This window comes from Microtus oregoni, unplaced genomic scaffold (assembly GCF_018167655.1).
Source record: "Microtus oregoni isolate MIOR12 unplaced genomic scaffold, Mior012 000048F_ref0000485, whole genome shotgun sequence".
NCBI lineage: Eukaryota > Metazoa > Chordata > Mammalia > Rodentia > Cricetidae > Microtus > Microtus oregoni.
In genome coordinates, this window is record NW_024543222.1 from 16,474,459 (window position 1) to 16,487,786 (window position 13,328).

General features: G+C 52.4%; 1 protein-coding gene across 1 annotated transcript in view; it reads left to right on the forward strand.

The window, feature by feature from the left end:
- The window catches only part of LOC121436031 (rho GTPase-activating protein 27-like), a 31,078-nt gene extending 19,055 nt beyond the window's left edge, over nucleotides 1–12,023 (forward strand). Inside the window, 9 exon segments of the mRNA XM_041635605.1 lie at nucleotides 1,945–2,043; nucleotides 2,942–3,047; nucleotides 3,188–3,310; nucleotides 3,383–3,481; nucleotides 3,636–3,713; nucleotides 3,842–3,976; nucleotides 4,068–4,173; nucleotides 4,284–4,458; nucleotides 11,894–12,023. Coding sequence (XP_041491539.1) covers nucleotides 1,945–2,043; nucleotides 2,942–3,047; nucleotides 3,188–3,310; nucleotides 3,383–3,481; nucleotides 3,636–3,713; nucleotides 3,842–3,976; nucleotides 4,068–4,173; nucleotides 4,284–4,458; nucleotides 11,894–11,896 — 924 coding nt within the window. The 3' untranslated portion in view covers nucleotides 11,897–12,023.
- Nucleotides 12,024–13,328: the final 1,305 nt, after the last annotated feature.

Consider the following 13,328-nt stretch of genomic DNA (forward strand, 5'->3'; position numbering starts at 1 on the left):
GTACTCTGGCAAAGGCCCCATAATACCACGCCCTTCACTGTTGGGGCACGGGGGGGGGGGCGGGGGTGACCGTCCCTAAGAGCAGTGAGGCAGAACTCCAGAAAAGCACAGACAGTGAGGGGCAGAGGAGATGGCTTAGTGAGTGAAGTACTTGTCACACAGACTCAGGAGCCTGGTTGGTGGCACAGGCTTGTAATCCCATGGCACGGAAAACAGACATGGATTCCCTGGGGCCTGCTGGCCACCCAATCTAACCTAAATGTTGGATTCCAAGTCAGCAGGAGACCCTGTCATAAAACAACAACAAAGTAGACAACACCTGAGGAATAACACCCAGGTTTGAACTCTGGCTTCCGCCTACACATGCGTGCACACAATACACACATGCATGCACACACATACACACATGCACAAAAAAACCCTTTGACAGTGAACTGGTAAAATCCACCACCACCACCAAAAAAAAAAAAAAGTAGCCAGTATCTGTCAAAAACAAGTTAGGGATGGTCCAGGATGGGGAGGAGCTAGGAGCAAACCATGAATAGGTGATGCTCTGGTGGTCTCTGAGGGAAACTTAGATCTATTTCTCCAGGCAGCAAGTGAGAAAAGGGACAGCGATTGATCCCATAGATCTTTCCTGTTAGGGGGAGGGTCCTCTCTAGGTTCCTGGGAATCCAAACTGTCCTAACTCTTGGTTCTTTTTTTTTTTTTAAAGATTTATTTATTATGTACACAGTGTTCTGTCTGTCTATATGGTTGCTGGCCAGAAGATGGCACCAGACCTCATTACAGATGGTTGTGAGCCACCATGTGGTTGCTGGAAATTGAACTCAGGACCTCTGGAAGAGCAGTCAGTGCTCTTAACCTCTGAGCCATCTCTCCAGCCCCTAACTCTTGGTTCTTAAAGAACTTTCTAATGTGTAACTTTATGAACCTGGGCTCTAGAGAGATATGTGCCCTTCCAAAGAGCTCCATGGAAGCTAGCCAGCACCTTGGGTCTGCTTCTGATAGCTTATTATGAAGAAAGTCATACACACAATCCAGACATTCTGCAGGGAGCTTGCATGCTTCATTTTTGATGATTTTCCAAGCTTTATTCAGGTCTATATTTATTTAAATGTGCGAATGTTTTGCCTCCGTGTATGTGTGTATATATGTATGCATGTGCACCACATGTGTGCCTGGTACTCCACAGAAAAGGGAATTGGATTCCCTAGAACTGGTGTTGGAACTGGATGGTTGTGAGCCTCCTTATGGGCGCTGGGCACTGAACCCAGGTTCTCTGCAAGAGCAAGAAGTGTTCTTAACAGCTGACTGAGCCATCTCTCCGGCCTCTGAGTTATAATTTTAAAAGGAGAGCAACCAAAAACCGTTTTCTCTGACTCTAGAAGTCATCCCCCACCATCTGAGCCAGGTTCTGTCTCACTCTGGACCAAAGGGCTAGATTGATACGTACTTCCAAAGCTAGGCATTGCAGCTGGGACAACTCTGTGTTTAGAATCAGCCAATCACGATCTATTTCTACTCCCTGTAGTTTTTTTTTTTTTCCTTTTCATTGCCATTCCAGCAGCCAGACTCCCACAGGAATTTTCTATCACTTTGCCAATGCCCTGGGGGAGGCCTGCTGTGTTCTGCATCAGGCAGCAAGGAGCCCGGCAGAGCTCTGACCAGTCACTACTGGCTATGTGCTCCCAAAGAAAGTGACCCCACTTAATCTGCCTGTCACAAACATTGTCGCCACAGCATTAAACAAAGAGGAAGACTTGGATCTGGCTTGATGCCTTTGCTCTATTAGGCTCTGAGTCTCTTGGGGAGGGACAGGTCGCCTCCCTCTCAACACACACACACACACACACACACACACACACACACACACACACTCCAAGCCTACTCCCAAGACAGACCCAGGGAGCAGGGGTAACTGACTGGCTTGTGTCCCTTCAGCTGCGAAGCCGAGATGGCTCAGAATACCTGATCCAGCATGACTCGGAGGCCATCATCAGCACCTGGCACAAGGCCATAGCCAAAGGCATTGAGGAGCTGGTAGGTAGAGCCTGGGACCTCCAGGGCTGACTGACAGGGACTTGGGCCTTTTATGCAGGACCCCAAGCTATGCACCCAGAACCTATGACACCAATGGAATGGTGCCGTTTCTGCAAAAGCAGCCCATCTGCTGGTGAGAGGGGCTGTCCAGAGGCACGTGACTCCCGCTCTGGGCTGGTCTTGCAGGATTCCACAGGAGGGCACAGCCGCAACCTGAAGGAGCTTCTCATTATAAGGCAGGTGGAAAAGTACATAAGTGCCCCGAGAACCAGACTCAGGCAGGGGTGACAGCTCAAACTGGAAGATGAAGGGTCAACAGATTGAATTCAAGGCCTCGTGTCTGCTAGACAAGTGCCCTGCCAAACGTTGAGCCATAGCCCTGGAAGTGTCAATCATGCATTGTGACTATATAGCTTAGTGACAGAGGACTTGCCCAGTATGCAAATGGTCCTGAGTCTGGTCCCCAGCTGTGACAAGCAAAATCCACAACTATTTAGATGGAAATGACCTCATAGTGTTTGATTCTTGATTTCATATGAGTTAGCGCTGGGTCCAGATTTTGTTTGTCCTAATACAGCAGGAATCCAGATGCAGGAGGTACTGGTGCGATCAGCAATGGTACAGTGAGTTTATGAGAGAGAGCCAGTCTAGCGGGATGTGGAGATTTGACTGAAAACTGTGCAGAAGTCAGGAACTGGGAGGCTGCTGAAGACAGCCTGGATAAGAAAGAAAGAGAGAGGGCAGAATGACCTGACAGCTCCCGGAGGACTCTGCAGCCAAGGAAGGTGGATGTTGATTCCGGAACTTTAACCTTCCTGGGATGTCTCCGGGCTAGAGCTGCTCGGGAGAGGCCCCAATTGACCCGGGGCCTTGGTTCTCTGAGGCTGTCTGATTCTAGTCCACAGACCAGCTCCAGGGGGTGGAAGGTGAGCCCAGCAGTGCTGATTTCGGGTCCAGTGAGCGCCTAGGAAGCTGGCGGGAGGAGGATGTGCAGCAGAATGCAGGTGTGAAATGGGGTCAGGTGGGGAGATAACCAGAGTCCCCTCGGCGGGGGTGGGGGGGGGGGGGTGAAGTGATGCCCTGGCTGAGGATCTAGGGCCAATGCTATCACTGCCACCTACCGTCTGAGTTCGGTCTGTGACAGCCTCACCTTCCCAGAGCCCTGGAGCCCTGGATAGCGACTTGAGCAGGGTCCGGCTCAAGCTCCGTAAATTCCTACAGAGAAGACCCACTCTGCAGTCTTTGCGGGAAAAGGGCTACATCAAAGGTACCTGCGACTCGCCGGGATCCGGGCTCAGGTGGCATGGGTCTGGGCGGCGCTGACCAATCTCTCCCCCAGACCAGGTGTTTGGATGTGCGCTGGCTCAATTGTGAGAACGCGAGAGGAGTCCCGTGCCACGCTTCGTGCAGCAATGCATCCACACTGTCGAGGCTCGGGGTATGTACGCATGCACAGACAAGGCAGAGCTCCATGGCCGGCTTCTAGGAGCAAAGGGCGGAGACCCCTGGGGGATTACAGGGTCAAGGAGATCCTGAGTAGAAACTGCTAGGGTCCCTAGCCCTTCCAGGCTCAGCCATTCCCCTTCCCTCAGGGCTGGACATCGACGGGCTGTACCGCATCAGTGGGAACCTGACCACCATCCAGAAACTGCGCTATAAGGTGGATCACGGTGAGGTTCTTCCCCAGTCCCTACTCTGGGGGCTGAAAGCACAAGTGGATGCTGACTGCTTCTCCCCACCCCCCTCCACCCCTGGTCTCTCCACACCCGCCTCCTCCCCCGGTCTCTCCCCACCACAGATGAGCGCCTGGACCTGGATGACGGGCGCTGGGAGGACGTCCACGTGATTACGGGCGCATTGAAGCTCTTCTTCTGGCAGCTTCCAGAACCCCTCTTCCCCTTCTCGCACTTCCACCAGTTCATAGCAGCCATCAGTGAGCGGCTTAGGGAGAGGACGGGTGGGGAGGTTGGCCAGCCTTTGTCACAGCCAGCAGACTGTCACCTCTGTTTCCTTCCCTCACACAGAGCTGCAGGACCCAGCCCAGCGCAGCCGCTGTGTACGTGACCTGGTGCGCACGCTGCCCGCTCCCAACCACGACAAGCTCCGACTGCTCATCCAGCACCTGTGCCGGTGAGCACGCCAAACGTCCCAGGGCCAAAAGGGAGGGCTGGTCGTGGCTGTGGCCCCTGTTGAAAGACTCCCCAGCCTCTGAGCTCTTGGTCCCACCGTTCCCACTGCAGGGTGATCAAGCATGGCGAGCAGAACCGTATGTCCGTGCAAAATGTGGCCATAGTGTTCGGGCCCACGCTGCTGCGGCCTGAGATGGAGGAAGCCAGCATGCCCATGACCATGGTGTTCCAGAACCAGGTAGTGGAGCTCATCCTACAGCAGTGCGCAGACATCTTCCCGCCGCACTTGTTGTTCTTAATTCTGCGGGTTAGAGGGTAAAGACGTTACGCAAGGAAGAAGACACAGACACGCAGCAGTCCCATGTGGGTGCACTTTAATGGGGGAGGGGTAACAGGCAGGTAAGGGGTGTGCGAACACGATGGGAAAGGCGGGGAAAGAGAAGAAGGGAGGAACTCGTGGCGGCCTTTGCTTTTTAACGGGGAATGCGAAGGCTTCTGGGAAATGTGTCCTGCGTTTGTGTTTGCTGGAGTCCAGCGGAACACTGGGAGCTGTAGTCTTGCAAAGGAACAACATTTCACCCTTTTGGTTTGATTAAAAAAAATTGGGGGACCTTAAAGGGTAGGGAATGGGGGTGTAGTCCGGTCTCTCATGGCTGCTTCCTGCTGGCTTTGGGTGTTGAGGGGTCCAGGGAATGTCCGATTATTCTGGCGATGTCCCACTGGCATCTGAGGTCGCTGGTGTCCGAGGTTGCTGGTGTCTGGGATGGCTGATTGTACCGCTGGCATTTGAAGTCCTGGCTGTCTCTGAGGTGGCTGATTGAAGAAATCTGTCTGGCTTTTCCTGAATAGCTGGGTCATCATTAAGATGCTGGAAGGCAAAAGTTGCATTAGTAAAAGGAAAAATTAAAAAAGGGGGGGGGGATCTGGGGTAAGGGAGGGAGAGGAGATCCGGGGTGAGGGAGTCTTAGGATGTCCGGGGTTAAGAATGATAAAAAAAATTAAATGATACTTATTCTGTTAATGATCCGCTTGTGTTTGATTTGTTTAGGTGGGTTGGGCTGGCATCCTGGAGCTTAAAGAGAGTGTCTTAAAAGAAATAGATTTCAGCCGTATATTCCTTAACATTTCAGGGGCCACTGCTGCAGTCAGCGGCTGACCTGCTATGTCAAAGAACCTTATTGAGAATCTGCTTACCACCTGAGTCCTTGACTCCGTATTTGATGATGGTACCTGTAACGACAGCTAGATGGTTATTTATGAATTTAAAGAAGGGAGGGTGTGTTAACACAGTGATGGGTGGGGACCACTGTTTTCCTTAGACTGTAGTAGAGGGGACTGAATCTGGCGTCCTTTGGAACTTAAGAGAACAAGGTCCCGTCTGAGTTACCGTGTATGAAGGATTATCTTGAGCTGTGGAGATAAACAGTTTAAGATGTGACAGGTGAATCCAATGAGGAATTCCTTCAAGCTTGACAGCTGTGGGAGTTAAAAGAATTACTCTGAAAGGGCCCTGCCATTTAGGGGAAAGAGGTGAAGGGCGCTGGCCCGGGGGTGAGAGTAATACCTTATCTCCTATTTTAATCGGCGGTGGACATGTATTAGCACATGGTCGAGGTAGTGAGTGATCTGTGAAGTCCCACAGTAGTGAACGTAAGTGGAAAAGGAGGGGAGTGAGCAGGTGGTCAGGAAGGGGAGAGGTCCCCGATGAAAAGCCGGGGGTTAAGACCGGCCACCCATACATGAGTTCAAAGGGTGAAATGAGAAGGGGGCCCCTTGGAAGAGCTGGGAACTGGAGAAGAGCTAGGGGCAGGAGTCTTACCCAGTCGAGGTGGAGCTCCTGTGACATCTTAACGAGGGCTTCCTTTAAAGAGCGGTTAGTTCGTTCTACCTTACCTGATGACTGAGGATGTTACGGTATGTGAAAATTCCAGGGGATTCTAAGCGCTTTAGACAGATTTTGAGAAATCTGAGAAGTAAAGTCTGGACCGTTATCTGACTGAAGAGAAGTTGGGAGTCCAAACCGAGGAATAATCTCTCGGAGAAGAATATTAGAGACTGTCTGGGCTCTCTTGTTAGAGGTGGGGAAGGCTTCAACCCACCCAGACATTGTATCCACCAGAACCAGGAGATATTTAATTCTCCTGACTGTGGGCATATGAGTAAAATCCAGCTGCCAGTCAGTTCCCAGAAGGGAGCCCCTTGCTTGGTGGGTAGGGAAAGGGAAGCTACAGTATTTAGTCCTGGGATCTGACTTTTGGCAGATCTGACAGGAGGCAGTGGTGGCTTTTAGAAACCTGATGTCCTCAGGCGTGGGTTTGATATGTGTTTTTACAAAATGAAGCAGAGCTTTTTCATTGGGATGAAAAAGCTGGTGTAGGTAGGACAGGATCTGTTGAATGGTAGGAGGTGTCTGCGAGGTTGTGGGCTGTGCTGTAAGTACTCCCTGAGGTAACTAAGGCAGATCTGAGCTAAGTGCTGCCGTCTTAGCTGCTCTGTCAGCCCGGTTATTTCCCTTGGAAACAATAGAACTGTCAGACTGATGGGACCGACAGTGAATAATTCCTATAGCTTTAGGGAGATAGGAGGCTCTTAGTAAGTCCATAATATGCTCTGAGTTGGTAATAGACCCTCCCTTCGCTGTGAGAAGCCCGCGTTCCTTCCAGATGGCCGTGTGAGATAACAGGATATGAAAAGCATATTTAGAATCTGTGTAGACATTTAAAGATTGTCCCGTGGCTAACTGAAAGGCACGGGTGAAGGCTATCAGCTCAGCCTGCTGGTTAGTAGTATGAGCAGGGAGTGCCTTTGCCTCGACTATCTGTGTGTCTGACACTATGGCATAACCTGCTCTGTGGGTCCTGTCACATAGAAAGGAGCTGCCGTCCGTGTACCAGGTGTGAGTAGCCTGGGACAGACTGCCCTCCTGTATATGTGAGGGGTGGGGCAGTAGATCCTCTAGGACCTCAATGCAGGAATGGGATGGGGAATCATTAACACCAGGTTGAGGTAGATTTGAAAATGTTGAGAGGTGGGCAGCACTGGAATGTGAGACTCGTATCTTCCACCAGCGCCACCTGAAGAGAAAGAACTCGAGAAGGGGGTAGGGTCTGTAGGCCTTTGTAAGTTAAGAGGTTAGACAGGTTATGATGAGAGAAAACCGTAGTGGGTGCTCCGAAGGTTAGCTTTTTTGACTCACGAATAAGAAGTTCAGCAGCTGACAAAGCCCGTATGCAGGGTGCCCAGCCCCGAGTGGTGAGGTCCATCTTCTTTGACAGGTAAGCTACAGGTGCGAAGGAAGGTCCCAGTTGATGGCCTAGGACTCCCAGGGCATAGCCCTCTTTTTCTGTGACGTAAAGAGAAAAAGGGTGGGTTAAATCCATAAGATGGAGAGCTGGGGCTTGGGTAAGGGCCTGTTGGAGTCTCCGGAAAGGTTTGGTGATAGGGTGAAGGAGGGGCTCATGCAGAGAGCCGAGAGCTGCTTCATATAGGGGGCAGGCGAGGAGAGAGAATGAGGGAATCCAGGATCGCAGGAAACCGGCCACTCCCAGGAATGACAGAACCTCTTCTTTGGTGGAAGGAACTGGAAGAGATTGAATTAGTCTTTTTATGTCCAGGGTGATAGCTTTTTGTGTTGGGGTTATGGTTAACCCCAAATACGTTACCTGAGTGGTGGACAATTGAGCCTTAGAAGGCGAGACTCTGTAGCCCTTTTTGGATAAAAAATTTAATAAGGTGGCGGTGTCAGTCCTGCTAGTCTCCAAAGATGGGCTACATAGCAGGATGTCATCAACATAGAGTACCAGTTTTGATTTAAGGAGGGACAGTGAGAGCAGATCAGAGGTCAGAGCCTGGCCAAAGAGGTGTGGGCTGTCCCGGAATCCCTGAGGGAGGACAGTCCAGGTTAGTTGTGTGGAGAAATTAGTATCAGGATCTGTCCAGGTGAAGGCAAAGATGTTCTGAGACTGAGGGCTGAGAGGAATAGAGAAAAATGCATCCTTTAGGTCTAAGACTGAGAAGTGGGAGGTCCCTGAAGGAATGTTAGACGGAAGTGTGAGAGGATTAGGTACCACTGGGTGTAAAGGAACAACAGCAGAATTGATGAGCCAGAGGTCCTGAACCAAACGATAAGTTCCGTTAGATTTTTTGACAGCCAGTATAGGAGTGTTAAAGGGGGATGAGGTGGGGCGAAGCAGCCTCTTCCTCAAGAGATCAGAGATTATAAGGTTTTAGTCCTTTGAGGCTTTGGGAAGGAAGGGGGTACTGGGCTTGGGTGATATACCCAGTAGGGTTTTTTAACTGAATAACAACGGGGGGAGGGTGGTGTTTAGCAACAACTGGGTTTTGGATGTCCCACACGAGAGGGTCCACCTGGGAAGCTGGGAGAGGAAAAGGCATGTTAGTATCAGAGGATTGTGGGGCCAGGAGAAGCAGCAGCTGTGTCACCGACGAATCTGAAACGAAACGGGTGGGGGGCGCAAAAGAAATGGAGGCTCCCAGCTTGGTCAGAAGATCTCTACCCAAGAGTGGGACTGGACAGGTTGATAGAACTAGGAATGAATGAGTGAGAAAGATACCTCTAAATATGCAATTGAGAGGTGGAGTTTGGTGAGGTAGATAAGGCTGTCCCCCTACCCCAATGATAGGGGAACTTGAGGGGGAGGTTGGCCCCCAAAATTCCCTTAGAACCGAATATGTCCAAGAGAAAAGAGATGAGGTGTCCCGACACTGTAAGAAGTACACGCGGCTCCTGGTTGCAGATGGGCGTAGCAGTCGGGTTGTCGATGGAGGAGCCCGGGAACCTTCAGTCTTCCAGAGCCAGACCCAATAGGTCAACCTGGGGGTCCTCTGGGGCGGCTGCCCCTGCGTCATCGAATGCACGAGGACAGTCTGCGGACCAATGACCCTCCCTGTGACACCTTGGGCAGGGGCCCCTTGGGTTGTGATGGGGATTGGGGGCATGCCTTTGCCTAGTGACCTGTCTTACCACACTTGAAGCATGGGCGTGGCGGTTCACGCACCCCGGGGGGCGGGGGAGCCATGCGAGGAGGGCGGGTAGTGGAGTCCATCACCTCGGCTGGCCTGGCGGGTGCGGTGATCACGTGGCAATGATTCCGGGTCTTGTCATTCCTCGCGTGGTAGATCTTGAAGGCCGTCTCCAGGATCTGTGCCTGTGGGGTTAGGGGAACCTTCTCCAAACGTCTGAGCTTTGCCTTGATGTCTGAGTAGCACTGGTTGACGAAGTGGGTCATCAGGAGCTGTCTGCCCTCCGTGGATTCTGGGTCCATGTTCGTGAATTGTAATATAGCTTTAGTAAGGCGGTCAAGAAATGCTGAAGGAGGGGGAGGGAAATGGGAGGCTGGGAGGAGGTGGAAACTTGTTTTTTGTTTATGTTTTTTTCTCCTTTTCTCAATAAAAAAAAATTTAATAATAAAAAAAAGAAATGCTGAAGGATTTTCCTTAGTGTCTTGGAAAATTTCTGCGAGTTTAGGAATAATTTACTGGTTTGAGAGCGGCCTTCTTTAATCCCACAAGGAGGCAGGTTAGGAATCGATCTCTGGCCAGAATGCCCCTGGGAAAGTTGTAATCCCAGTGGGGTTCCTGGTCAGGCACCGCCTCTGCGCGGGGGGGGGGGGGGGATGAGAAGGCTGAGTCTGATGAACTTCATCAGCGTGCAGTCTCGCCTGCTCCCAGACCCATCGGCGTACCTCAGGAAGCAAGTTGTTACAGAGAAAAACATAAATATCATGGTAAGTTAGGTTGTAGGATTGGGTTAAATATTGAAACTCTTTTGTAAAATTAGTGGGGTCAGCTGTGTATGACCCTAGTAGCTTAGAAATATGTGAAAGTTCCGATAAGGCAAACGGGACGTGGACCCTCATTAGCCCCTCAGCACCAGCTACCTCCCGCAAGGGCAGGACGGTAGCTGGTTTGAGTTGATCAGGGCCAGAGTCTGCTGCTGCAGCGGCAGCGGCGGCGCGAGAGCGAGCGCGTGAGGGGTGAAGGTAGGCGCAAGGCGGCGGGTGGGGTTAGGGCCTGAGGGGGTTTTGGAAGACCGAGGCGGCGCGGTGGGGCGGGGAGGTGACTCGGAGGATTCCAAAGTTGATTCGGACAGCCTGCGCCTCCTGTGACGGGAAGAAATTGTTAGCTGCCTGCGCGATCGTGTCCGGCTGCGGGAGAAGTTGGGTGAAGCTGGATCGGAAAGGCTGGGATATATGAGACGGGGGGAATGAGATTTTTCGGGGGATTTAGAGGAGTGGGAAGGCGACCCAGAAGGATATTTATGCAGAACTCCTGGAGACCTAGGAATGGAGCCTTTAGAGGCATGGGGGGAAGGTGTAGGCGAGTCCTTTTTGTACCTAAAAGAAACCTTTGAAGGAGGAGGGATAGGGGAGGTGGCCCCCGATTGAGCAGGGAAGGAAGGGGTGATCCCACGAGGTCGGGGGGCGGGGGGTTGTCAGCGGGGTCCATGGACAGAGCGGAGGGTTGCAAGCCCATGGCGGGAGCAGAGGGTTCCTGGATGGAGGGCATTGCCAAAAACATGTGAGCAGGTGAACAGTGTGAAGAAGTAGAAGGATCAGTCTTCAGGGCCATGTAAAAGAAGGCCATCACGTACATTAATTCTTTCCATTTAGCTGACCGGTGACAGAAATTGGCCAACTCTCGCAGAGTGTCGGGGTCAAATGACCCTTGGGAAGGCCAGCGGATAGAACCTTGTAAATTGTACTTAGGCCAAGTTTTGGAACAGAGGCGTGTCAACTTAGATAGTTTTATGGAGGGGATGAGGGTATGAGGCTCAAGAGCTTCCAGAAGCTGTCCGAGAGGGGAGGATGTGGGAATTGGCTTAGAAGACTTAGAGCCCATGACTAAAACGCAAGCCTGTCCGCAAAAAGGTACTGGGGTACCGCGAACACAGCAGCCAGCAAGTACAGGCGTCCGAGTACTCGAGGGGCGTGTTAGATCTTAATTGGCCCGAACTCAGCTACCGACGGAGGGAAAAAGCCCCGGCTGGGAGGAGACAATTAAGCTTTTTGGGGCTGACCGTACAGCCCGGAAGTCATCGCACCGGAGCGGGCCGGAAGGAAGAGAGAGAAAGATTAGAAAAAAAAGAAGAGGGAGAAGCCGGAAGCACCAAGCTTCCAGGTGCGGACGGAGGCAGGTTTTAGCCGAGGGCAAAAAGCCGGGGGGAAGGGGGAGGGAAGTCGGCGACCTTGCCCAAGATGTGGCAAAGAAAGCCGTCCGGACAGTCTCTGAGCGTCCTGGGGGGAAGGAAGCCAACTTAGGTTAACTCACGGATCAGGCGGTGGTGGATGGCCGTGGTAAACAGGTGGAGGTGGTTACAGGCGGTTGGTTCAGACCTTGTGCCGGTGAAGCCCAGAGGCAAAAGCCTCAGGCACCGGGACGGAAAGGTCTCCGAGTTGACGACGACGGCACCAAAATGTTGTTCTTAATTCTGCGGGTTAGAGGGCAAAGATGTTACGCGAGGAAGAAGACACAGACACGCAGCGGTCCCACGTGGGTGTACTTTAATGGGCGAGGGGTAACAGGCAGGTAAGGGGTGTGCAAACACGATGGGAAAGGCGGGGAAAGAAGGGAGGAACTCGTGGCGGCCTTTGCTTTTTAACAGGGAATGCGAAGGCTTCTGGGAAATGTGTCCTGCGCTTGCGTGCACTGGAGTCCAGCGGAACGCTGGGAGCTGTAGTCTTGCAAAGGAACAACAGCACTGACTGCGGACCCTGGGTGGCTGGAGGCCATGAGGCTGGACCTCCTCTGAAGCTCTCCGCTTCCCACCCCGCTGCACTGTGACTTCTACACCCCTCGATTCAGAGGGTACGGTGACCCCCTTCATGACCCCAGTTCATGAAATGTGATTTCTCCCTGCTGTATCCCTATTTGGGGTTCCTTAGGGTCCTTTCTTGATTACAGCGCCGCCTATTGTACAAACGCGAGAATGTTCCAGGGAGTCGGGGCAGATGAGTGATTCCTAGGGCCGCGGTTGGGAGGAGGGATTGGATGAAGGCATTCTGGCTTCCACAGGCCTGCATCTGGCCAGGCCTTGATGGAGACTCTGTAGGTCCCGTGCTATGCAGTAGGTCCTGCACTAGTCATGAAGCAGCTACTGACACTGTCCCTGATGCCAGGGGAGGACTGACGCTGGCCGCCAGCCCAGGCCACTGACTGCTTTCTTCAACCTCATGCTCCTGTGCCACCCTACTGCAGGCCACATGCGGGCTTTTCCTCCACGTTGCTCTCTCCCTGGGCCACCCCTGTTCTCTCCATGTTCCTCATGCCCACCACATGCTTACCCTGCACCCACTATGCATGATTCCAGGGAACTGGAGCTTGCAGCAGAAGTCAAACGACTTCAGGTTCCAAAGGTGACCTGAATCCCTGCAAAGGCTCTCGCCACAGCAAACCCAGCCCCTAGAGGAGGAAGTGGTTCCCCGCCCCCTCTGCAGCACTGAGGATGGGCAGAGCAGAGCAAACAGCCAGGAGCACCCTGCATGGGCTGGGGGGGGGGGGTCCCTTCAGGCAACAGGGAACCTACCACACTGTTCTGGGGGAAGTAAAACAGCACAAATAGAAGCCACCAGCCCCTGCCTGCACCACCCTGACTGAGTGCCTACCAGGTACTCACTTGCCAGGCAGGGCTGGGAGTGGCCCACTGGAGAAAGGTCACAGCCTCGGGCACAAAGAGTTGAGCATGTGTCAGCTTCCCCCCTCCCTATGCACACACCACCTCAGTTTATGGATCTGAGCCCCTAGCTCCACCCACCCTCACTAACTCAACAAACAATAATAGCTAATATTTATTGAGCGTTCATACCATGCCAGCCTTTTACTCCGATTTCCCCCTTGGTTTCTTGCAGTCAATATTTATTGTGGGCCCTCGTGTGCCAGGCACTGTGCTCTGGGGCTTTCTGGAGCTTAGGGCCCAGTGAGTAAGGCTGAGACAAGCCCAGCCCTGATGCTAGCAGGGCCAAGAAGAGAACAAATGGACGCCTCCCACCGTACACCTACATATTTAAAGTCTTAAGGCAACCTAACAACTGTTAAATAAAATACGTTTATTCTCCTACTTTGGCAAACGTACTTCAATAATGGCCTGCACTGATCTTCAGTCTGTCTACATCCCACCCCACTGTACAGCTAAGGCTG